The following is a 23,800-nucleotide window of genomic DNA, read 5'->3' as shown; positions in this document are numbered from 1 at the left end:
GATGGTGACTAACACATGACAGCGCAGAGTTGCTGAGCAGAGACTGATAGCCAAGTTCCGCACACATAAGGACGGCCTCAACCGGGATCTTGGGTTCATGTCACACTATCTATAACCCCCACGACTTGCCTGGACTTGCAAAATCTCACTTACTGTACTGTTTGGAGACCATACACATCTCTTTAACCTGTGCTTAATGCTCTCTCCTCTCACATTGTCTGTACCTTTAAGACTTGATGACCTATAAAGACTCGCATTCCAACCATTATTTTATAAATTGAGTTTATGTCTTTATATGCCCTGTTTGTGAATAGAACTCCCACTTACCTGCTGAAGGGGCAGTGCTCTGAAAGCTAGTGGCTTTTGCTACCAAATAAACCTGTTGGACTTTAACCTGGTGTTGTGAAACTTCTTACTGTGTGACCAATAAATTCAACAGGAAATTTGGGAGAAACCTTTTACCCAGCGAGTGGTTTAGAATGTGGAAATCGCTACCCTAAACACGGGTGGAGGTAAACAGAGTAGATATATTCAAGGGGAAGATAGTTCAAGTGGGAGAGACAGAGTTAGACAGAGAAGGTTGTATGGAGCATTAATATCGGTGTGGATCAGTGGGTCAGAATGGCTTATGTCTGCGATATGAACTCTGGGTAATTCTATGTTGGGCTTAATCTTGGTTCATTAGAAAATCCCCAACTCCATATTATCCAGAGGGAATCCAGACACAATGAAAGCCGTGAGCAACTGTCAGTGTTTGAAAGACACTGGGCAGAATTTTCCCATCCCGCCTGCCCCTGGAATCGTAGCGGGCGGGACAGCACCAAGCGGAGGTCCGCTGACCTCGGATAGGATTTTCCAGCCTTGGAGCAAGCGGGGCTGGAAAATCCCACCCCAGCATATTGGAGGACAATAACTGCTTATCTCGTTTCACTCTGCACGACCTCTCCCCACTTCCCGCCCTGATCAAACCCCTGTCCTTCATGGAGAACCTCTCATCTTATGCTGTTCCCCATCTCAATCTCTCTCTCTCCACTCTGCTGGAGCAGGGATTAAGCCGGAATGTTCTGGCGGATTTTCCCATTCTGGTTTTAGCACAGGAGATTTCTCCTCTCCTTTCCATTTTATTTTTCCTCCCTCGCAAACAAAAGCTCAGTTTCATGCGGCACACAATAGAACTCAAACGACACATGCTGAGTGACTAACCATGGCACAGCGTCCAAAAGCAAACTTAATCAGAGCGGAGGAAACATGAACTCACACCGGAGTGCGTTTGAAGGCAGTGACACATCCCGGGGCTGAATGGCCAACCTTTGGGCTCACGGCTCATTAACTGTTTGATGTTTTACTGTCTTGTAACGCGCTCCTGTTCAGGGCTGCCATCTACTCGCATGAACATTACACAGCAGCGATATAAAGAGGGTAAGAAAATAATCACAGGACTACCTTAAAGAGATGGTTATTAATAGGATGGCCCTGGAAGAGACAGGAAAGGGAGAGAGCTGCAAGATTAATCGAGACAAGAAAGACGGAGAGGGAAAAGAGAGAGAGAGCGAGAGAAAATAAAGCAGCAATTACAGCAACTGACTGGAATAAGTGAGACAAGACAGGGTGAAAACATCTCAGGCTAACCACAGATAAGGCTCACAGGCAGTAGATAGAGCCAGCAGCACTGCCAAGAGACAAAGCAAGATTTAACAGAAAGGAATTATATAACAGGATGATGACAGCGCACAACCTTCAGAGACATCGCTCTCTCCCCTCCATGTTCACTCGGTGCCCTCTGGGGATGTGCTTTATCAAAGTTCATTATCCTCACGGTACACTCTGCCACACTCACCGATGGAAATGTGAAACTTTGACCCAAGTTCAAACCTGCTGCTGAGTGGATCGAGAATTCTTCACATCATAGTATCCCTGCAGTGCAGAGGGGGGCCATTCGGCCCATCGAGTCTGCACTGACCACAATCCCACCCTGGCCCCATTCCCCTAACCCCACACATTTATCCTGCTAATCCCCCTGATACTAAGGGTCAATTTAACCCAGCTAATCAACCAAACCTGCACATCTTTGGGAGGAAATTGGAGCACCCGGAGGAAACCCACACAGACACGGGGAGAACGTGCAGACTCCACACAGACAGTGACCTGAGGCCGGGATTGAACCCGCGTCCCTGGCGCTGTGAGGCAGCGGTGCTAACCACTGTGCCACTGCACCATTGCAAATGATTTAATCCAGAACAAACACTGCACGACCTTGAATAGAGAGGCCGCTTCTGCACTTGTAAAATGGGACTATTAGCCTTCATTCTTCCTCCGTCGCCCCCACCACACAGCTACTCACGCCACGGGCTAGTCAGAGTGGAAATAGCAGGATAAATCGATGAACACGTGGCTGAAGAGATGGTGGGAGGATTTCAGATTTCTGGGGCATCGGGTGCGGTCCTCGGGGAGTTGGGACCCATACAAATTGGACAGGTTACACCTTGGGCAGAACCAGGGCTGATGTCCCAGGGGGAATATTTGCCAGTGTGTTTGGGGAGAGTTTAAACTAATATGGCAGCGGAATGGGAACCCTATGCAAGGAATCAGAGGGGGAATCAAGGATGAGAACAAAATTCAGAAAGTGGAGTAAGAAAAGTGAAAAGCAGAGAAATCAAGGGGCAGAATCAAACAGAACCACAGTTAATGTTAGTGAGAACGAGTACAGTAATGTTAAAACGACAAGCCAATGAAGCTCTGTGCCTTAACGCATGGAGCATTCGCAATAAAGTGGATGATTTAATTGCACAAATAGATGTAAATGGGTATGATATAGTTGGGATTACAGAGACATGGCTGCAGAGAGACCAGGGATGGGAATTGAACATCCAGGAGTATTCAGTATTTAGGAAGGACAGACAAAAAGGAAAAGGTGGTGAGGTTGTATTACTGGTCAAAGAGGAAATTAATGCAATAGTGAGGAAAGATATTAGCTCTGACGATGGGCAGAGCTGAAAAACACTAAGAGGCAAAATGTGTTAGTGGAAGAGCAGGCTTTTTCCACTGAAGCTAGGGGAGAAAAAAACTAGAGGGCATGGGTTAAGGGTGAAGGGGGAAAAGTTTAAAGGGAATACTGGGCAGGGGGTACTTCAGACAGAGAGTGGTGGGAGTGCGGAATGAGCTGCCAGATGAAGTGGTGAAAGCGGGCTCACTTTTAACATGTAAGAAAAACTTGGACAGGTACGTGGATGAGAGGGGTGTGGAGGGATATGGTCCAGGTGCAGGTCAGTGGGACTAGGCAGAAAAATGGTTCGACACAGCCAAGGAGGGCCAAAAGGCCTGTTTCTGTGCTGCAGTGTTCTATGGTTCTATGTTGTACATAAGCCCCCAAACTGTAGTGTCGATGTTGGGAATGGCATTAAACAGGAAGTTAAGAGACGGACGTAGAAAAGGAACATTGGTAATTATAGAATCCTACAGTGCAGGAAGAGGCCCTTCGGCTCATCAAGTCTGCACCAAACACAATCCCACCCAGGCCCTACCCCCATATCCCTACATATTTTACCCACTAAACCCTCTAACCTACACATCCCAGGACACTAAAGGGCAATTTTTTAGCATGGCCAATCAACCTAACCCGCACATCTTTGAACTGTGGGAGGAAACCCACACAGACACGAGGAGAATGTGCAAACTCCACACAGACAGGGACCCAAGCCAGGAATTGAACCCAGGACCCTGGCACTGTGAAGCAGCAGTGCTAACCACTGTGCTACCATGCCGCAGATTAAGTCCCCTATAGGGGACTTTAATCTGCATATAGACTGGGCAAATCAAATTCGTCACAATACCATAAAGGACGGTCTTCTGGACCACTGTATTGAGGATCCAACTAGAGAACATCCTAGACCGGGTATTGTCTAGTGAGAGAGGAATATTGGCAATCTAGTTCACAGAATCCATAGAATTCCTACATTGCAGAGGGAGGCCATTCAGCCCACTGAATCTGCACCGACTCTCTGACAGAGTATCCCACCCAGACTCTATCCTTGCAACCTCACATATTTACCTCACTAATCCCCCTACCCTACACATTTTGAGGCACTAAGGGGCAACTTAGCATGGCCAATCCATCTAACCTGCAAATCTTTGGAGTGTGGGAGGTAACTGGAGCACCCGGGGCAAACCCACACAGACATGGGGGGAACATACAAACTCCACACAGACAGTGCAATTGGTTGTGTGAGATCCTTGGGGATGAGTGATCATAACATGATAGAATTTTTCATCAAGATGGAGAGTGATGTACTTAATTCTGAGACCAGACTCTTGATTCTCAATGAAAGAGAGTGGGATAATATGAGGCACAAGATGATTTTGATGGATTGACAGTGGAAAGGCAAACATTCAAAGAGTGCATGAGTGAAATGCAACAATTGTTTATTCCTGCCTGGCACAAAAACAAAACAGGAAAGGTGACCAAACCATGGCTTACAGGGGAAATTAGTGAGAATATTAGATCCAGGGACAAGGCAGACAAATTGGCCAGAAAAAAAACTGGGATTTGAGACTGTTTAGAATTTAGCAAAGGAGAACCACGGGATTGATTAAGAAGGGGAAAATAGGGTATGAGATAATCTTGCAGGAACATAAAAGCTGACTGTTAGGTTTCTATAGGTACGTGAGGAGAAAAATAGTGAAGACAAATGTAGGTCCCTCACAGTCAGAAACAGTGGGATTTATAATGGGGAACAAAGAAATGGCTGACCAACTGAATAACACTGTCTTCATAAAGAGGGACACAGATAAGATAGCAGGAATGTTGGGGAACACTGGGTTTAGTAAGAGGGAGGAACTGAAGGAAATCAATATCAGTGGGGAAATGATGTTGTGGAAACTGATGGGATTGAAGGCTGATAAATCCTCACAGCCTGATAATCTATATTCCAGAGTACTTAAGGAACTGGCCTTAGAAAGATAGATGCAATGGCGGATGCAGTTGTGGTCATTTTCCAAGATTCAATGGAACTGTTCCTACAGATTGAAGGGTAGTTAATGCAACCCCAATATTTAAAAAGGGAGGTTGATAGAAAACAGGGAATTATAGACTAGTTAGCCTGACATCGGTACTGGGGATAATTCTAGAGTCCATTATCAAAGATTCTATAGCACAGCACTTGGGAAACTGTGGCAGGATCAGACACAGTCAATATGGATTTATGAAAGGGAAATCACGCTTGACAAATCTACTGGAATTCTTCAAGGTAACTAGTAGAATTGACAAGGGGGGATCCAGTGTATGGTTTATTTGGACTTCCAGAAGGCTTTCAACAAAGTCCCACATAAGAGATTAACGTGGGATTTTGGGTATTGTACTGAGATGGATACAAAACTGGTTGTCAGACAGGAAACAAAGAGTAGGAGAAAGTAGGTCTTTTTCCAAATGGCAGGCAGTGATTAATGGGTACCGCAGGGATCAGTGCTAAAGACCCCAGCTATTCACAATATATATTAATGATTTAGGTGAGGGAACTAAATACAATATCTCAAAAGTTACAGATGATACAAAGCTGGGTGGGAGGGTGAACTGTTTTCGAGGTTGCAGAGATGCTTCATTGTGATTTGGACCAGTTGAGAGAGTGGGCCAATGCAGTATAAATTGAATAAATGTGGCACTATCCACTTTGGTAGCAAAAACAGGAAGGCAGATTATCTGAATGGCCATAAATTAGGAGAGGAAAATGTGCAACGAGACCTGGTGTCCTCATACACCAGTCACTGAAGCGGAGCGTGCAGGTGCAGCAGGCAGTAAGAAAGGTATATTGGCCTTCATAGCAAGAGGATTTGCAGGGATGACCTGCTGCAGTTATACAGGGTCCTGGTGAGGCCACACCTGGAATATTGTGTGCAGTTTTGGCCTCCTTATCTGAGGATATTCTTGCATTAGAGGAAGTGCAGTGAAGGTTTACCAAACTGATTCCTGGGATAACGGGACTGATGTGTGAGGAGAGATTGAGTTAGTTGGGATTGTATTTGCTGGAGTTCAGGAAAATGAGGGGGAAATCTCATAGAAACCGATAAAATTCTAACAGGACTTGACAGGATAGATTCAGGAAGGTGGGGATGTCCAGAACCAGGGATCACAGTCTGAGGATATGGAGTAGATTGTTTAGGACAGAGATAAGGAGACATTTCTTCACCTAGAGAATGGTAAGCCTGTGGGATTCACTATTGTGGAAAGTTGAAGCCAAAATATTGCACATTTTCAAGGAGTCAGAGATCGCGTTTGGGGTGAAGGGGATCAAAGGATATTGGGGGGAAGTTGGGATTAGGCTACTGAACTGGATGATCAGCCATGATCATAATGAATGGTGGAGCAGGCTCGAAGGGCTGAATGGCCTCCTCGTGCTCCTATTTTTTTCTGTTTCTGTGAAGTACTTATCACTTTATGCACAAATTAGTGTATTCCTATTTATTACCTTTCTGAACCTGGATGAATGTAAGTAACCTGGCATCCGGCTGCGTCAAAGATAAGCAACACATTTTCTGAGAAACTCTGAGAAACCATTTCCTAAACCACAGCCCAGAAAGCCACCTCGAAACGCACTCCACCTGAGGAGAAAAATGAGACATTCACCGATGGGAAAGGAATTCACACCCTGGGCAGCGCTCACCTCAAATTTCTTGCGAAGTTCAGAATCTTCGTCATCCTCAATGATGGGGACGTTATAATACTCCCCTTCCTCCTGGCTCAGGAGTTTGAACCTGTGGGGGTGACAGAGGAGAGGGGATTAATTCTCCGGCCCCAAGACCAGGGAGGACCGGTGGCTTGGTGGACATTGCAGATGCGTCAAAGGCTTAATGGTAAGGGAGAAACTCAGGCCCTTCCTGCTCAACAGGAACACAGCAGAGAGAGAGACGCCAAACTGGCACGGTGGCACAGTGGTTAGCACTGCTGCCTCACAGCGCCAGGGACTTGGGTTCGATTCCTGGCTTGGCTCACTGTCTGTGTGGAGTTTGCACATTCTCCCCGTGTCTGCGTGGGTTTCCCCTGGGTGCTCCGGTTTCCTCCCACAGTCTGAAAGACGTGCGGGTTAGGTTGGTTGGCCATGCTAAATTGACCCTTGGTGTCAGGGGGGACTAGCTAGGGTAAATATGTGGGAATAGGGCCTGGATGGGATTGTGGTCAGTGCAGACTTGATGGGCCGAATGGCCTCTTTCTGCACAGTAGGGATTCTACAGTGTGAAGAGAATAACAAGCGGTCGGGACTGGCCTCTGTGCCGTGTTTTAGTTCATTCATTAAACATCGCAAGAGAAACAACATTCAATTTCAGCACCGAGGTATTTCTCTCCACACTGCAGCCCTGATTTATAAAATCACCTTCATTCCCCACATTCTCTGCGTGTATCGACAATGCAATCCCAGCTCTGTCTGAACTGGACACTGTTATAGCCCGGCTCCCTCACACGCACACTCCTTTATCAATGGAATGTAGATTCGTGTTAAATCAAACTACACCCAGGAATAGTTCAGGACCCCCCGTCCCCCCACATCCTCACCCCCAACTTTATTTATTTATCAGTCACAATCTCATTACTTACACAATTACATTAGTCACATGGCATTAACACTGCAATGAAGTCACTGTGAAAAACCCCTATCGCGGGTTAAAGCTCCTTGTGGCTGGGAGATGTTTAACTCCCAGCGAGGAACAAACAAACACCACATCACGTGGTGACAATTCAGCCCCTTAACCCTATTCCCCCCTCAATCAGATCATGGTTGATCTGTAACTGAACATCGTTCCCCCAGAACCCTGCTCCCCCGGAATCCTGTTCCCCGGAATCCCGCTTCCCTGAAACTCCAGACCCCGTTATCCTAGAATCATGTCCCCCAGATACCCGCTCTCCCAGAATCCTGCCCCCCCAAGAACCCTGTTCCCCCTGGACCCCACTCTTGGAACCCCGCTCCTGGAACCCCATTCTCCCGAACCCTGCTCCCTAGAACCCTGTTTCCCCCAGATCCCCGTCCCCACAGAACCCACAGAACCCCATTCCTCCAAATCCTGTTCCCCTGAATCCCGTTCCCCGGAACTCCGCTTCCCCAGAGCCCCGTTCCTCCAGAAGTCCTCTCCTGGAACCCTGTTCCCTCGGACCCCATTCCCCTGAACCCTATTTCCCCCCAGAGCCCCGTTTCCTGATCCCGTGAATCCCATTTCCCCCAAATCCCATTCCCCTGAACCCCATTCCCCCAAATCCCATTCCCCTGAACCCCGTTCCCCTGACCCCCTTCTATCTCCCTCAATGGCTGGGAAATATCTACTATTCTCAGTGTTGAAATGTCAATGGACCCCAGTCTTTGAGGAAGAGGTTTGCAGTTTTCCGTCACTGGTTGTCTCAGAATGTTCTTCCCTATTCGACTCTCAGTTTTACAGGTTTCAATTTTAAACTTTGTGCCTCTTTGTTCTAGGTTTTTCTCCATCAAAGGAAACAATTTCTCTCTATTTTTTTTTAATTTATCCATGGGATGTGGGTGTCTCTGGCTGGGCCAGCATTCATTGTCCACCCCCGAGGGCATTTAAGAGTGAACCACATTGCTGTGGCTCTGGAGTCACATGTAGACCAGACCAGGTAAGGACGGCAGATTTCCTTCCCTAAAGGACATTAGTGAAGCGGATGGATTTTCTTTAACGACAATTGATAATGGTTCATCATTAGACTTTTAATTCCAAATATTTTTTATTGAATTCAAATTTCACCATCTGCTCTGGTGGGATTTGAACCCAGATCCTCAGAGTTTACCCTGGGTTTCTGGATTATTAGTCCAGCAATGATACCACTAGACCACAGCCTTCCCTCCTCTCCAATCCGGAATCCATTTATAATGTTAAACAACTCGATCTCACCACCCCTTTATCTCCAATCTCCAGGGTTTTATTGAGAATGGTCTGGGGGGAATGGGACATACCAGCCAATCACAGGCATCTTCATCAGTTCTGATACACCAAAGGACAAGGCACCCATAAAGTCATTCCTTGTGGTCCGATCCCAATCCCAGATTTCCACTGAGAGTCGGCGATCCTTGTCACTACTTTTCAGTTTACTGGGAAGAGAGATAGAGAACGATTACAATTTACATCAACCACCAAGAAACAGACTCCAACTGAGTCACTACGATCAACTTGGACTGGCTCCATTGTTAATAATGTACAATTTCCCATCCCTCACCCTCCCACACCTCAGGAACTTCCGTGTGACTCGGACTGTGGCCCGTATATCGAGCTGGAGCTGAGGGGGAGACGGCTGGCGTTCCGGAGATTAATGTGAGAATCGAACAGCGTCTGAGCATCAAGGAAGCAGAGCTTTCACAACCCAGATCTTTTCCCACCTAAGGTTCCCCTTGGTTGAAGGGTCAGTTACAAGGGGATATAGGTTCAAGGTGAGGGACAGGAGGTTTTGGGGGGATGTGAGGAAAACTTTTTACCCAGAGGGTGGTGACAGTCTGGAATACGCTGCCTTTTTAAAAACTTCATTCATGGGTCATGTGCGCTGCTGGCTGGCCAACATTTATTGCCCATCCCTCGTTGCCCTTGAGAAGGTGGTGGTGAATGGAGTGGCTTGTCTGGCCATTTCAGAGGGCAGTTGAGAATCCACCACATTGCTGTCTGGCATGTAGGCCAGACTAGGTAAGGACAGAAGATTTCCTTCCCTAAAGGATATTAGCCCGGGGAGGGTGATAGAGGTGGGTTGCCTCACATCCTTTAAAAAGGATCTGGGTGAGTACTTGGCACGTCATAACATTCAGGGCTATGGGCCAAGTGCTGGAAAATGGGATTCGGTGTGAGTTTGGGTATTTCCAATGTGTCGGTGTGGATTCAGGGGGCTGAAGGGCCTCTTGATGGTACTATCACTTCTTTGGAGCCACTTGGAAGGAATAATGTTTCTATTATTTAATTCAGGGCGACTATAATTTACCAAATTATAAGTATCTCCTTCAATGAACAGACTTGTATTTATATATATATATATATATAGCACACACACACACATATATTACATATATAACATCAATATCTTGTACAGAAACATAGGAAAACAAATGGATGACAACTTCCAGTTCTTGGTCCTTTCTCAAGTGCAGATCACTTCATAAAACGCATACCCTGATCTACCTGGGCTGTGGTTATATCGGTTATGGTTATACCCGTGGCAAGCAACAAGATTCCACAAAGCAATCGCGTGAATGAGCAGTCAATCTGCTTTTTTTTGCTATTCTGGTTGAGGGAGGCACAGTGAGCTGGATACCTGGGAAGTCCGCCCTCTCACCTCCAGACAATGGAGCATTAATATTCATCAGAACAGGCTGCTGGAGCCTCAGTTTAATATCTTACTGAAGGGAAGGCATCTCCGAGGAGGTAGTACATCCTCACTGACCTGGATAGAGAGTGTCAGAGTCTCACAACTTCCTCAGAAAATTTATCCCAATCCTGGTGTAAGCGCTGAAACCATAAAGGTTTACCAATCTCAATAATCCGGCCAAAATATTATCCAAATTTCAAATCACACAATTCCCCAGCATCCACCTTCACTGTCACATATACTCTCATGTGTTCAAGAGTCAACTGTCACATATAGACAGTGCATTACAAGGGATAACTGTCCCATATACACTCACATGTACAAGGGATATTTACCACATATACACTCACATGTACAAGGGATAACTGTCACATGTAGATAGCACATGTGTAAAGGATAACTGTCACATACAACGGATAATTATCATATAAACATTCTTAAAGTTTATTTATTAGTCACAAGTAAGGCTTACATTAACACTGCAATGAAGTTACTGTGAAATTCCCCTAGTTGCTATAGTCTGGTGCCTGTTCGGGTCAACGCACCCAACCACCACGGCTTTCAGAATGTAGGAGAAAACCAGAGCACCCGGAGGAAACCCACGCAGACACGGGGAGAACGTGCAGACTCTGCACAGACAGTGACCCAAGCTGGGAAACGAACCTGGGTCCCTGGCACTGTGAAGCAGCAGTGCTAACCACTGTGCTACCGTGCCGCCCTGTGTACACGGTACCACTGCCACATATACACTCATGTATACAAGGGATAACTGTCACATATACACTCATGTGTACAAGAGATAACTCACTTGTACACAGTATGCTGTGTTAAGAAACCAAAAGTACTTTTCAGGGATTTATGTTTATATGGGGAAACATTGGAAATTAGATTGAGTTTTAGCTGGGTTTAGTTTTATGTTTCTCTGCCTGAAAGAGACACAGAGTTAGAATTCATGCTGGGCAAGGATGTTTGCATGTGTGGGGGTTAGTTTGAATTCCAGCTATAATTCTATTGCGTTTCGAGAGTTGCTGTGTGAAGAATATGTGCTTAGTAACTAGGGGCCCTTGTGAAGTAAAGCAAAAGCTTTCTTTGTTCTTTAGTTTTTAGCTGGAAGCTGAGGCAGTTGGAGATGGGTCACGGAGCAGTGAACAGCTCTCTCTCAGCCCAGCCAGGAGTAGTTGGACAGGAAGGGAACTGTGAAGATGCAGCCTTCCTCTGAAACAAGACACAGTCCAGACACCCAGGGAACTGTGGCTGAAAGATTTCAGGCAACTGGAGCTAAGGGAACAGGGACTAAGATACTGTTCGGAAGAAACTCAACGAAGAGCGAACAAAGGGCTCTGAGTTAGAGACAATTGCATTTAACAAGACCTAAAGTGGGGAGCAGACCTTCAGACGTAGCTGTAATTTTAACAGGAATCCAGGAATGGGAAGTTAAAACAATTGTGACCATTTGAACAAAAGTCAAGACAACAAAGACCCACAGGGGTTGATACAGAATCCTGGAACGGACTCACTGATTAAAGGGGAGCAGAAGCTCTGGTCATAAGAGTTATTTGGGAAATGTGGAGCAGATTTCAGGATGCAAACCGCTAAATGGAAGTATTACTGCCGGAGGAGATTCTAAAGCATGTTTTTGGGATGGAGTTTGGAAATTCTCATGTGACAGTCACCTGGGAGATTCTGCAACTACCGATTTGTGTGTTAATGAGACCATTGCACCTTATAATGTGCTCTGTAATTGTTAGGTTAAAGGGGCAGTAGAGGAGCATTGTATTATAATCCAGTTTTCATGTTTAGTAAATGCTTTTTCTTGTTAACAAAGCTAATTAGTGGCCCTGTGACTTTGTTCCTCCACATTTAATTAACAAAGAAGTAAAAATTACAGTCTTTTGTGCCAGGATTTTATTCTGGAATTTTCCCATCTATTAAAGCATCAACTGGGACTGTAACTGTATAGAAACAGAGAAGATAAGAGCAGGAAGAGGCCATTTGGCCCTTCAAGCCTGCTCCATCGTTCGTTATGATCCTGGATGATCATCCAGCTCAATAGTCTAATCCTGCTTTAACTGTCTCACAGACACAGTATGTGTACAAGGACTGTGCATGTTCTCCCCATGTCTGCATGGGTTGTCTCCAGGTGCTCCGGTTTCCTCCCACAGTCTGAAAGACGTGCTGGTTAGGTGCACTGGCCGTGCTAAATTCTCCCTCAGTGTACCCGAACAGGCACCGGGATGTGGCAACTCGGGGATTTTTCACAGTAACGTCATTGCAATGTTAATGCAAGCCTACTTGTGACTAATAAATAAATTTCAAGCTTAAAAGTTATAAAACCTCATTTCAAATTAACGTCAAGATGGGTTTTTGTGCGTTAACACCTGATTTCTTCTTATCAGTTTCTCCTTCAGTTTTATCAGGGATGTTGATGAGATGCTTGTTACGTTCACTCCGAATGTGTCGCGTTTTGCTCAGTTTGCTCTTTGAACTTTTTGTGACCTCGCCATTTCTCCCAGTCCCATTTCAAACGAGTTCTGTTTCAATTCGGTTTGAACCCTGCCAGTCGCTTCCTCTCTCTGGAGTTACACAGTTTGTTCTAAACTCTTCAACCGGTTTGCACTATTTTGGAACTATCCAGTCCTCAGCAGCTTTTGATTGGTTTTTTGCACTGTTTGCTTGCCTGCATTCCAACTGCTACATCTGGTGTAATATCACCAACAAAATCTTGTCCCTGGTCACTGACCCAGAAAGAAAATTTGGCAATTTCAGTCCTTCTTGTTAACAATTTGTAATTTCCAATCTTGCAAATACTTCAAATGCTTTCCAACAGTCCATTTACTAACTTTGATACATTAGTAATATTGCTTGGCTCAGTTTCTTGGTTAACTACACTATTTGGCATAGTGACACACAGTGGTTAGCACCGCTGCCTCACAGTGCCAGGGACCCGGGTTCAATCCCAGCCTCAGGTCACTGTCCATGTGGAGTTTACATGTTCTCCCCGTGTCTGTGTAGGTTTCCTCCGACTTCCTCCCACAAAGATGTGCCGGTTAGATGGATTGTCTACGCTACATTGCTCCCTAGTGTCCCAAATGTTAAATGGATTAGCCAAGGTAAATGTGTGGTGTCGTGGGGATAGGGCCTGGAGAGGATGCTCTATCAGAGGATCGCTGCATACTCGATTGGCCCCTTCTGCATTGTAGGGTTTCTATGATCCTCTGAGTTTCTATTCTTCAGAATTGTGACACTCCGTTCATCTCATCTTCTCCAGTTTGCTCCCAAGAATCTCATTGTTCTTTTCACAATGAAGTTCGAGCAATTTGTCAGTTTTGCTTTTTAATTCTGCACTTAATCAATTATTCTGATTCATTCACAATTCCTTTCCCTGTTATGTGTACTAGGGATAAGTGTCACACCTACACACAATACATGTACAAGGGAAAACTGTCACGTATACACACAGCATGTGTACAAAAGATCGCTGTCACACACACAGTAAGTGTACAAGGCATTAGCACCAGATCAGAAACCAGAAAATATGTTATGAAGCCCGACTGGAACCCAAATATTTCTTTTATTTTGGCTTTGGAACAAAGAACAATGCAGCACAGAAACAGGCCATTCAGCCCACCAACCCTGCGCTGACACAGGGTTTCTATCCCTCTGTTCACCTCCCTCTGACCCACCTGCTGGGCATGCTGAAGAGCATGCCAATCAAGATACACCTTGAACATTGCTAGCGTATCTGCTTCCACCATCTTTGCTTCCACCACCTCATCTGGCAGTGCGTTCCAGGCATCCACCACCCTCTTTCCCGCATATCTCCTCTAAACTTTCCTCCTCTCATCTTGAACCCATGCTCACTTGTGGATGACCTTTCCATCCTGGAGAAGAAGCCTCTGACTAACCACCCTATCTATGCCTCTCATAACTTGTGGACCTCTTATCACTTGTATGCATACGGTGTGTGGGAGACAGTTATCAGTTTGTGACGATACTGTGCCTTTAAGGTCTGCCCTCAGCCTCCGAATTTCCAGTGAAAACAATCCTAGTTTATCCAACTTCTCCTGAAGTGTCAGGATTTGGTGTTTCACTCCAGGTGTGATTCTACTGACACACTAGGAAAATTTTATCAAAAAGAACTTTATTTTAACAATACAGTTTAGATATAACAAATAAATTAGCTTAACTTTTAACAACTGAACTACTTAAAAATGACAAGATACAATCTTTAACTGCTAATTTGTCTGTATCAATTCCAATTTAAGCAGTATTCCTCTTATAAACTTAAACTCGTCTTTAAAATCGGTTAACAAACAATACCAGCTTACATGGCACGTGAACTGCTAGTCCTCAAGTCTCCATAACACCTCTGGAGAGATATACCTTTTCTCCAGCAGAGGACAAACAGCAGACTCCAGAGAGAGAGAATTACTTCTTGCAGATCCAAGCAGAATCTGCCTGCATATCTCCATAACATTAGCTTCACCCATTCAGACGACTGTCTCTTGCCAATCAACCCAATTAAACCCTAATCTAAAACCCTAGGGGCAAAGCCAAACTTACACAAAAATGGATTGGCTCAGGTTAAAACAAACACCCCATTATCTAGGATCAATAATTCTTCTGCATTCTCAGCATGTGGGCTACCTGGTACAGACAAATTGGCACCGTGTAAACAGAGCTGATTTCTAAACATACCCTCCACAAGAAACATGATACGAATATATTTCTTAAAGGCACAGTATCGTCACAAACTGATAACTGTCTCACACACACTGTATGTGTACAAGTGATAACTGTCACATATACATGCAGTGCATGTGCATGGGATAATTATAACACAGGTCATGAGGTTTAGGGTGATGCTGATGATATGTAGGATCTGAAACATGATATGTGCTCTCTTGTGGAAAATAAATACTGCAACATCCCCCCCACTGAGCCTCTCGGTACTCACAATTTGAATGATTCATTCCAGGTGGGGTTGAGGGTTGATCGGATGGTTTTTGTCTTTTGTTTGCTTTCACTTTTGGGGTCAGGGATGAGTTTAAGTTTCACATAGGGGTCTGAGAGACCATTGGGGTCCATGGGGATCAGATTCTTTGCGTCTCGGACTGTAAAATAGAAAAGAAAGACAGTTTAACATTAAGACTGACCATTCCAGAACACAGTTTAACAATCAGACTGACCATTCCAGAACACAGTTTAACATTAAGAGTGACTGCTCCAGAACACAGTTTAACATTAAGAGTGCCCATTCTAGAACACAATTTAACAATCAGGCTGACCATTCCAGAACACAGTTTAACATTAAGAGTGACTGCTCCAGAACACAGTTTAACATTAGGAGTGCCCGTTCTAGAACACAGTTTAACAATCAGAGTGACCATTCCAGAACACAGTTTAACATTAAGAGTGACTGCTCCAGAACACAGTTTAACATTAGGAGTGCCCGTTCTAGAACACAGTTTAACAATCAGAGTGACCATTCCAGAACACCGTTTAACATTAAGAGTGCCTGTTCTAGAACACAGTTTAACAATCAGAGTGACCATTCCAGAACAGGGTTTAACAATCAGAGAGCAGGGTTCCCGAGTGACCGTTTCAGATTTAAACATGTATCTTGGGTTTTAAAGTGTATTTCAGGTGTATTCTCAAAATGGTCTGTGCATTTTAGCCAAAAGTAGGCAGCTCCAATTGGATGATGGGATGAAGATTTAGTGAGACGAACCATATTCTTTGGGACAATGAAACCACAGAATGTGTGTACTTTGATCAGCAAGAGTTACGAAAATCTGGTTCCCAAAGCCACTTTATGAATTGGGCTGTTCACGTTGTCCTGGTAAGACGGTTTCTCTTGGACGTGAGAATTTCAGCTGTCTGATTCAGCTATTGATATAAATGAGATCTAGTGAGAACAGTAACTTTGACCTTTGTAGCTAAGTGTCTGGGGTTGCTAAGCTACAGGAGGAAGCAGCATACGGATTCTACGGACTAATGAAACCCCATGATGTCGAGGGTAGAATGTAATTGGCTAAAGTATATGACAACTGTTAACAATGATTAATTTGTACGAATAGTGACTGGTTCCTAACTAACGGAAAGGAAGGAAAAGCAAATTTGAAAACGTATAACTGTTTTGATAGACATATAGTAACCTCAGAGTGGGACTGGAAAAGACCCCGCAACAACTTTGGCGCTGCGAGCAGGGTAGAATCACAGGGATCAGTGGCAGGATGCGTCTCTTACAACAGGGGAAGTATATTTTATTGTTACAACTTCAGTGGTTGGAGGAATCATGTGTCAAACTGTCAGAGCCGTAAGTTGATCTACCTGAACAGGTGGGGTTCCAAAAAAAGAGGTTACAAAAACAGTGTCACTGCCTAAATAAAAGTGGGTGGGAGGGAGGGCGAACGGATTCTTGCAGGTGCCTTATTCAGCAGAGTGAAACGCTGTGTGATAGACAAAGATGTGAGATATTGGGTGTGCTTAATGTGGGAGACCAGGGACGGACTCCTGGCACGCCCCGAGTAGCAGAGCTAAAAAGCCACACACCGGGGAGGTGTCAAGGCACGGGACCCACACCCAGACAGGTGCCGGTATGTCCTGACGCAGACGTCTCGGGTCTCTACAGAAAGACTCAAGACTGAAACAGAGAAAGGGAGAGGCAGGCAGAGAGAGAGAGAAATACAGGGAAAAGCAGCCTGTGTTACGGAACTGATTTGAGAAAACCTGATAACTTGAGTACATTTCTGGCAAACAAAGTCCAGTTTAGAAGTTGAGATTGCTGTGGAATTGCTTTCATATGCGTCTGAGATGCAGAGTTTAAAATCCAATGGGAATTGCATTGAACTGTAAACCAGAATAAGGTAAGTTTTTGAAATTCCTTAATCTCTAGAACAATCGATGGCCTTGGACGTCTTCAAGGAAGACATCAGGAATTTGACAGATTTTGAGCTCTAACACTTTGAGAAGTTGGAAATGGAAAGTGAAAATTTGTGAGGTGCAGTAATCCCAGGATGGCGTTACATTCCGCTTGGAAGGCAGTCGGGAAAGTTAACTATTTCAGCAAATAATTGATCTGATTTTACGTAGCTCTGAAACATGTGTTTGCATCGTTTTATAAAGGAAGATTTGTGGGAAACAATGAAATGTGCAAATTTTATGTGTAGGCTGGAGAGATGGTGAAATAAGTGTGAGCCTTAATTTGATAGGAATAATTAAAAATTGGGATATTTGAAATGATTCTGATAAATCCTGTTTTGGATTAATCTTGGATTAAAACTTCTTATTAGGTTTCAGGATATATTCTTGATACAACTGATCAAATACCGGGACGCTGGCTTCCTGAGTCTTTGTATTAGCTGAAGCTTCGGTGTGACTTGGTCTCTGAAAAGATCCCACAACACACGGTCGGGAACATAGCGGAGACATGAAAATATTAGAGAAATTGCAATATTTGCTGCTGGTTATATATTTAATAAAACTGTGGGAAAATGTTGCAGAAGGCAGGATCCGCTTGACAATGTTAACGGAGCTGATGTCTTTGAGGTGTTGATGAGGTTAGCAACATTGCAAACAGATGTTTACCTAAGGCAAGTTGATAACAATGGGAGACAGAACATAAAGAGATATGAATAAGGTGTTAGAGGCTGAAAGGAAGAAAGAAGAGGTGGTGGAATTTTTCTGTCAACAGGAATTGTAGCGGGCAAGGTGTGAAGGGAGGGTTATAAAGACAAAGTGCAATTTGCATTCACACTCAAAGCTAAAATTAAGGAGTGAAGGTATTCAAGTTTGACCTTTGATGGGGTGACAGGGTGGCACAGTGGTTAGCACTGCTGCCTCACAGTGCCAGGGACCTGAGTTCGATTCCGGCCTCGGTGACTGTGTGGAGTTTGCATGTTCTCCCCATGTCTGTGTGGGTTTCCTTTGGTGCTCCGGTTCCCTCCCACACTCCAAAGATATGCGGGTTAGGTTGATTGGCCATGCTAAATTAACCCTTAGTGTCAGAGGATTAGCAGGGTAAATACGTGGGTTAACGGGGTTAGGGCCTGGGTGGGATTATGGTCGATGCAGACTCAATGGGCTGAACGGCCTTCTTCTGCACTGTAGGGATTGTATGATTCTATAACTGAAAGATGTGCATTGGCCGTGCTAAATTCTCCCTCAGTGTAGCCGAACAGGCACCGGACTGTGGCGACTAGGGGATTTTCACAGTAACTTCACTGCAATGTTAATGTAAGCTTACTTGTGACACTAACAAATAAACTTTAAGCTTATAGATCCCCCCTCATTCTTCTAAATTTTAACGAATCTCCTCTGCCAGGACAGAGACGGTGTTACAGCCACAGCAGATCAGTACTGATGGTGTGAGATTGGGGCGTTACAGTGGAGTAATTATCTTACCAAGAAATAAATACTGGGTTGTGGGAGGGTGGTGCAGAAAGCTACCATAATAATCTATTTACAGTCAATGCCACCCAACAATTTATATAGACAGTGGACAGGTGCTCATTTAACAGGGGCTGTTATTATGAAACCCTTGATATAATGGAATGGATCTAGATTGCACAAAACAACTCAAAATCGATTATCACTTCTTCACTCTACACACTCCCAGCTTATTAACTGATTTTTCAGGATTATCATAGAATCCCTACAGTTCACAAGGAGGCCATTTGGCCCATCAAGGCCCACAATCCCACTCTATCCCCTGTAAGGCCATGTTTACCCTGCTGAAACTAGGGTTGATTTGGCATGGCCAATCAACCTAATCCTCACATCTTTGGTTATTTTGGGGGGTTTTTCTAAGCCTCAGAATTGATTCCAGGTGCAGCAATTTGCATAATCTACTAATGATACACTGGCCAAAGCTTTAAATCATCCAATAATCTCAAACCCTCCTGAAAAAAAATCCTTCCTGAACGCCTTCCAGCTTCAGTTCAGCTGCAGGACATACACCGGCCACTTGGTGGAGCTGAAAGACCACTCTAGTCTCGGAGTCCCTGGCTGCTCTCTGCTGTAAAAAGTCTGACAACACCAGGTTTTAGTCCAACCGATTTATTTGATAATAGACTCACAAGCTTTCGGGGTTAGTCCCTTCGTCAGGTGAATGGAGAGTTCTGGCCTCAGACAGCTTTCTGCTGAGCAAGGCTCCTGGTGCAGGGGGAGGTGTTAGACTTGCTCAGATGGTTTACTATTGGGAAGCTCCCACTCTGGACCACACAATTCAGGATGAAGGGGACAGCACGGGCCTTCCTGCATTACAGCATCACCAAAACACTCAAATTTCCACAGGCGGAGGCAGTGGCATAATGGTATTGTCACTGGGCAAGTGATCCAGAGACCCGGATTCAGAGCCTGTCATGGTAGATTGAATGTTCACTAGCATCCTTTAGGGAAGGAAATCTACCATCTTTACTCAGTCTGGCCTACACGTGACTCCAAACCCACAGCAATGCGGTCGACTGTCCTCTGACATGGTCGAGTGAGACACTCAGTTCAGGGGTAATTTGATTTGATTTGGTTTATTACTTTATTAGCATACAGTGAAAAGTATTGTTTCTTGCGCACTATACAGACAAAGCATACCGTTCATAGAGAAGAAAACGGGAGGGTGCTGAATGCAGTGTTACAATCATAGCTAGGGTGTAGAGAAAGATCAACTTAATGCAGGTTAGGTCCATTCAAAAGTCTGACAGCAGCAGGGAAGAAGCTGTTCTTGAGTCAGTTGGGATGTGACCTCAGACTTTTGTATCTCTTTCCCAAGGGAAGAAGGTGGAAGAGAAAATGTCTGGGGTGCGTGGGGTCTTTAATTATGCTTAATTAGGGGTGGACAATAAATTCTGGATAGCCAGCGATGTCCACATCCCGTGAATAAATAAAACAATCTTCCAATGTAAGCGAAACACTGCAGAAACTGGAAATGAAAACAAAATGTGGGAATGTGGTGACTCGGGGATTTTCGCAGTAACTTCACTGCAGCGTTAATGTAAGCCTTACTCGTGACACTAAATAAATAAACCTTAAACGTTTCTGGAATGCGGGAGGAGGGTGTTAGCTGAACTACAGACTCCACATAACAAGGATCTGACATTGGCTGGAAGTAATCTGAGGACGGTAGCCGGGTCCCCGACAGCAGAGATCACTAAAGATGTCAGCCAATCAGAGCTGGTTCTGGAATCTGCCCTCTTCCCCATATCCGTCTACAACGGGGCCGTTTTGAGCAGATGCTATTGGTTTGACAGTCTCTGACAGGGACGCCGTGCCTCCCCAGAGACCCCCCTCCCCAGCCTGTGTGAAGTTAATTATTTCTGCTAACTTGGCACTTTTCCCCATCCTTGGGATAATCCCACATATGGAATTGTGTGTTACTGATCACTCTGCGCAGTCTCTCATTACTGACCCTCTCAAAACCTTTCAAAAATCTTCCACCTGACATTATTCCACCCCCCCTCTCTTCCAGTTTAAAACAAAATTCCCGATTCCTCGAGCCGGAACGGCTATCTCGACATCACGCTGCAACAACCTGCATTTATATAGCACCTTGGTGAATCAAAATTGAGGGTACAATGGGATTGGTCATAGAGACAGGTTTGAGGGTATGTCATAATGGAGGCCAGAGGGGTGGGGATATTGGCACAGTGGTTAGCACTGCCGCCTCACAGTGCCAGGGACACGGGTTCGATTCTCGGCTCGGGTCACTGCCTGTGTGGAGTTTGCACGTTCTCCCCATGTCTGCGTGGGTTTTCTCTGGATGCTCTGGTTTCCTCCGACACTCCAAAGATGTGCAGGTTAGGTGGATCGGCCATGCTAAAATTGCCCCTGAGTGTCAGGGGGACTAGCAGGGTAAATATGTGGGGTTATGGGGATAGGGCTTGGGTGGGATTGTGGACGGCTCAGACTGGATGGGCTGAGTGGCCTCCTCCTGCACTGTAGGGATTCCACGGGGGGGGTGGGGTGAATTTGGGGTTCTGGGCCAGGTACATCGTTACACTAACAGCCCCAAATGTTGCAGAATGAAGGCAGGGCTGTGTCAGCAGCTGAGCTGGTTTCTGAGGCAGCGTTTGGAGATGGGGTGTGGTAAAGAACGTAACTGTTAAGATATCTGCAGGACTGGTTCCTGCTCCTGGTGTGATCTGACTGTGCTTGTCGATGTCATATCCACACACGCCAGTGTGATTCACCGTGTGGGAGAAGCTTTGAGGTGCTCCCAGTTGCTGTATAACCGGAGAGACACAGAGTCGATTCAGTGAAAGACAACGACAAGAATCCTGATTCAAGCAGACAAGCCTCTTCCCTGCGCAGCTAATCTCTCAGCTGCTGGACCTTGCTGCCATCTCCTGTCTTTTGCCTCAGTTTTGAACAGTTTTGAGTTTTCTTTTACTCTCAACACCCAGCCCAGGATTCTCTGACCTCGCCCCGGCTGAGATTCTCCAGCATCGGGGTGGCACGGTGGTCAGCCCTGCTGCCTCACAGCGCCAGGGACCCGGGCTCGATTCCAGCTCAGGTCACTGTCTGTGTGGAGTTTGCACATTCTCCTCGTGTCTGCGTGGGTGTCCTCCGGGTGCTCCGGTTTCCTCCCACTGTCCAAAGATGTGCAGGTTAGGTTTATTAGCTATGCTAAATTATTCCGATAATTATTCTGATAGACAGGGGAATTAAGGGTTATGGGGAGAAAGCGGGAAAGTGGAACTGGTCCACATCAGATCAGCCATGATCTTATTGAATGGCGGGGCAGGCTCGAAGGGCTAGATGGCCTACTCCTGCTCCTATTTCTTATGTTCGTATTCCTGAGTGCCTGTGGGTGGGGAGGAGGGTGTTGGTGGGGTAAATACATGTGGTTATGGGAATAGGCCTGGGTGGGATTGTGGTCGGTGCAGACTCGACAGGCCTCCTTCTGCACTGTTGGGATTCCATGAACATCGCAAATCATTTTGGCAAATCAAATAAAGTGAGGAACAAAGTACGAAGGACAGTCCCCAGAGAGAAGGGAACTGCCCAAGAGAAAAAAAAGGCAGAAAGGAAACTTAAAACATCAAATTAAAACCTAGTTAAAGTGCTCGATAATACACTGCAGCCCCTGCGGTGCCCAGCGGGCACGGAAGATCTCAATGGTTCCCTCGGACACGGCATGCTCCTTCTCCAGGGATACCAGGCTGTGAATGTAGCTGCATTACTGACTCTGACCGTCAGGCTGGACACGTCCCCCAGGCACCCACTGCCTGCACCTGTTGATGGCTCATTTCGCCAAGGAACAGGTTCACAAGGAGTTCTCCCCTCACGCCCCCCACCAACTCCCCACGGCCTCCTCCACCCCACCCTCCGCACTGGGTGCCTATAAATCAGGAGCCTGGGGCTGAACGGCAAACAAAACATCAGCAAAAATGGTTTTTGTGGTCACTAAATGGGGAGTGCAGCCTAAAGCAGTGAGATAAACGTGGTCCACGGACTCCACAAGACGGCAAGAAGGGCGGGTTTGTTGGGAGCCGGTGAACCGGAGCTGGTGTATTCGCCACCCTCCACTCCAGATCCCCGAGGTAGTGAGGGAAGATCCCTCCGTAGAGGGACCTCCACTGGGGACCTCCATCACCGGACAGTAACAGGGCTGCCAAGGTGTATCCGGGCGACGGGCGAGGGCACGGTAGTGGAGGGTGTGCAGCAACAGCCTGTACAGCAAGCCTTAGAGTGACGGAGGGCACGGCGGGCATTGCCATGAGGCAACTCAGAAACTCAGACAGTGGGGTTTCCTCCCCGGGGAACGGGTCTGGGCTCAGAGCCAATATGAAATTCCGTCTGAGCACGGGTGAAAGCTCCAAACTCAGCCGCGGCTGGGATTCTCTGACTTCACCCCCCCAATCCCCGGCTGGGATTCTCTGACCACCCCCTCCACCCCCACCCCCAACCCCCCCAACCCCTGACTGGGATTCTCCGACCTCACCGACTTGTGACACTAATAAATAAACTTAAACTTTAACTATGTGGGTCTTTGTTTATCGGCTCACTCCTTCTTAACAGGCTGGGATTCTCCGACCTCGCCCCCATGGCTGGAATTCTCACGTCTCACTCGTGGCTGGGATTCTCCGACCTTGTCCACAGCTGCAATTCTCCAATCTTGTTCCGGTTGGGATTCTCCAACCTCATCCCCATGGCTGGGATTCTCCGACTCCACAAGTGGCTGGGATTCTCCGACCTCGTCCCTGTAGTTGGGATTCTCCAACCTTGCCCAATGGCTGGATTCTCCAGTCTCGCTGCAGTGAATGAAGTTTTGGCTGAGTGCCAAATGCTCTGTCCTTACTGGCAGCGGGCATGAGCGGCCTGTGAATTCCTGGAAGCTGGGAATTCTCTGGGAGTTGTCAGTGATGAATCAGCCTAATCCCTGATTTCAGAATGGAGGGGGGAGGGGGTGATATCTGGGGACTCGTGCCCTCTGGGTGGCAGCTTCTCGGGTTAATTGGTGAG

At 46.0% G+C, this 23,800-nt stretch overlaps 1 protein-coding gene across 1 annotated transcript in view; it reads right to left on the bottom strand.

Moving 5' to 3' along the window:
* Positions 1–23,800, bottom strand: part of prkcab (protein kinase C, alpha, b) — a 365,814-nt gene that overhangs the window by 71,482 nt on the left and 270,532 nt on the right. The window contains exons 6-8 of the mRNA XM_080209359.1: positions 15,297–15,453; positions 8,949–9,083; positions 6,654–6,744 (exon numbers count right to left, since the gene is read on the bottom strand). Of these exons, the coding sequence (XP_080065485.1) occupies positions 6,654–6,744; positions 8,949–9,083; positions 15,297–15,453 (383 nt within the window). The remainder of the gene's footprint in view (positions 1–6,653; positions 6,745–8,948; positions 9,084–15,296; positions 15,454–23,800) is intronic.

This window comes from Carcharhinus amblyrhynchos, chromosome 21, assembly GCF_965287045.1.
Source record: "Carcharhinus amblyrhynchos chromosome 21, sCarAmb.v2.hapA, whole genome shotgun sequence".
Taxonomy (NCBI): domain Eukaryota; kingdom Metazoa; phylum Chordata; class Chondrichthyes; order Carcharhiniformes; family Carcharhinidae; genus Carcharhinus; species Carcharhinus amblyrhynchos.
This window is presented reverse-complemented; position numbering and strand designations above follow the sequence as displayed.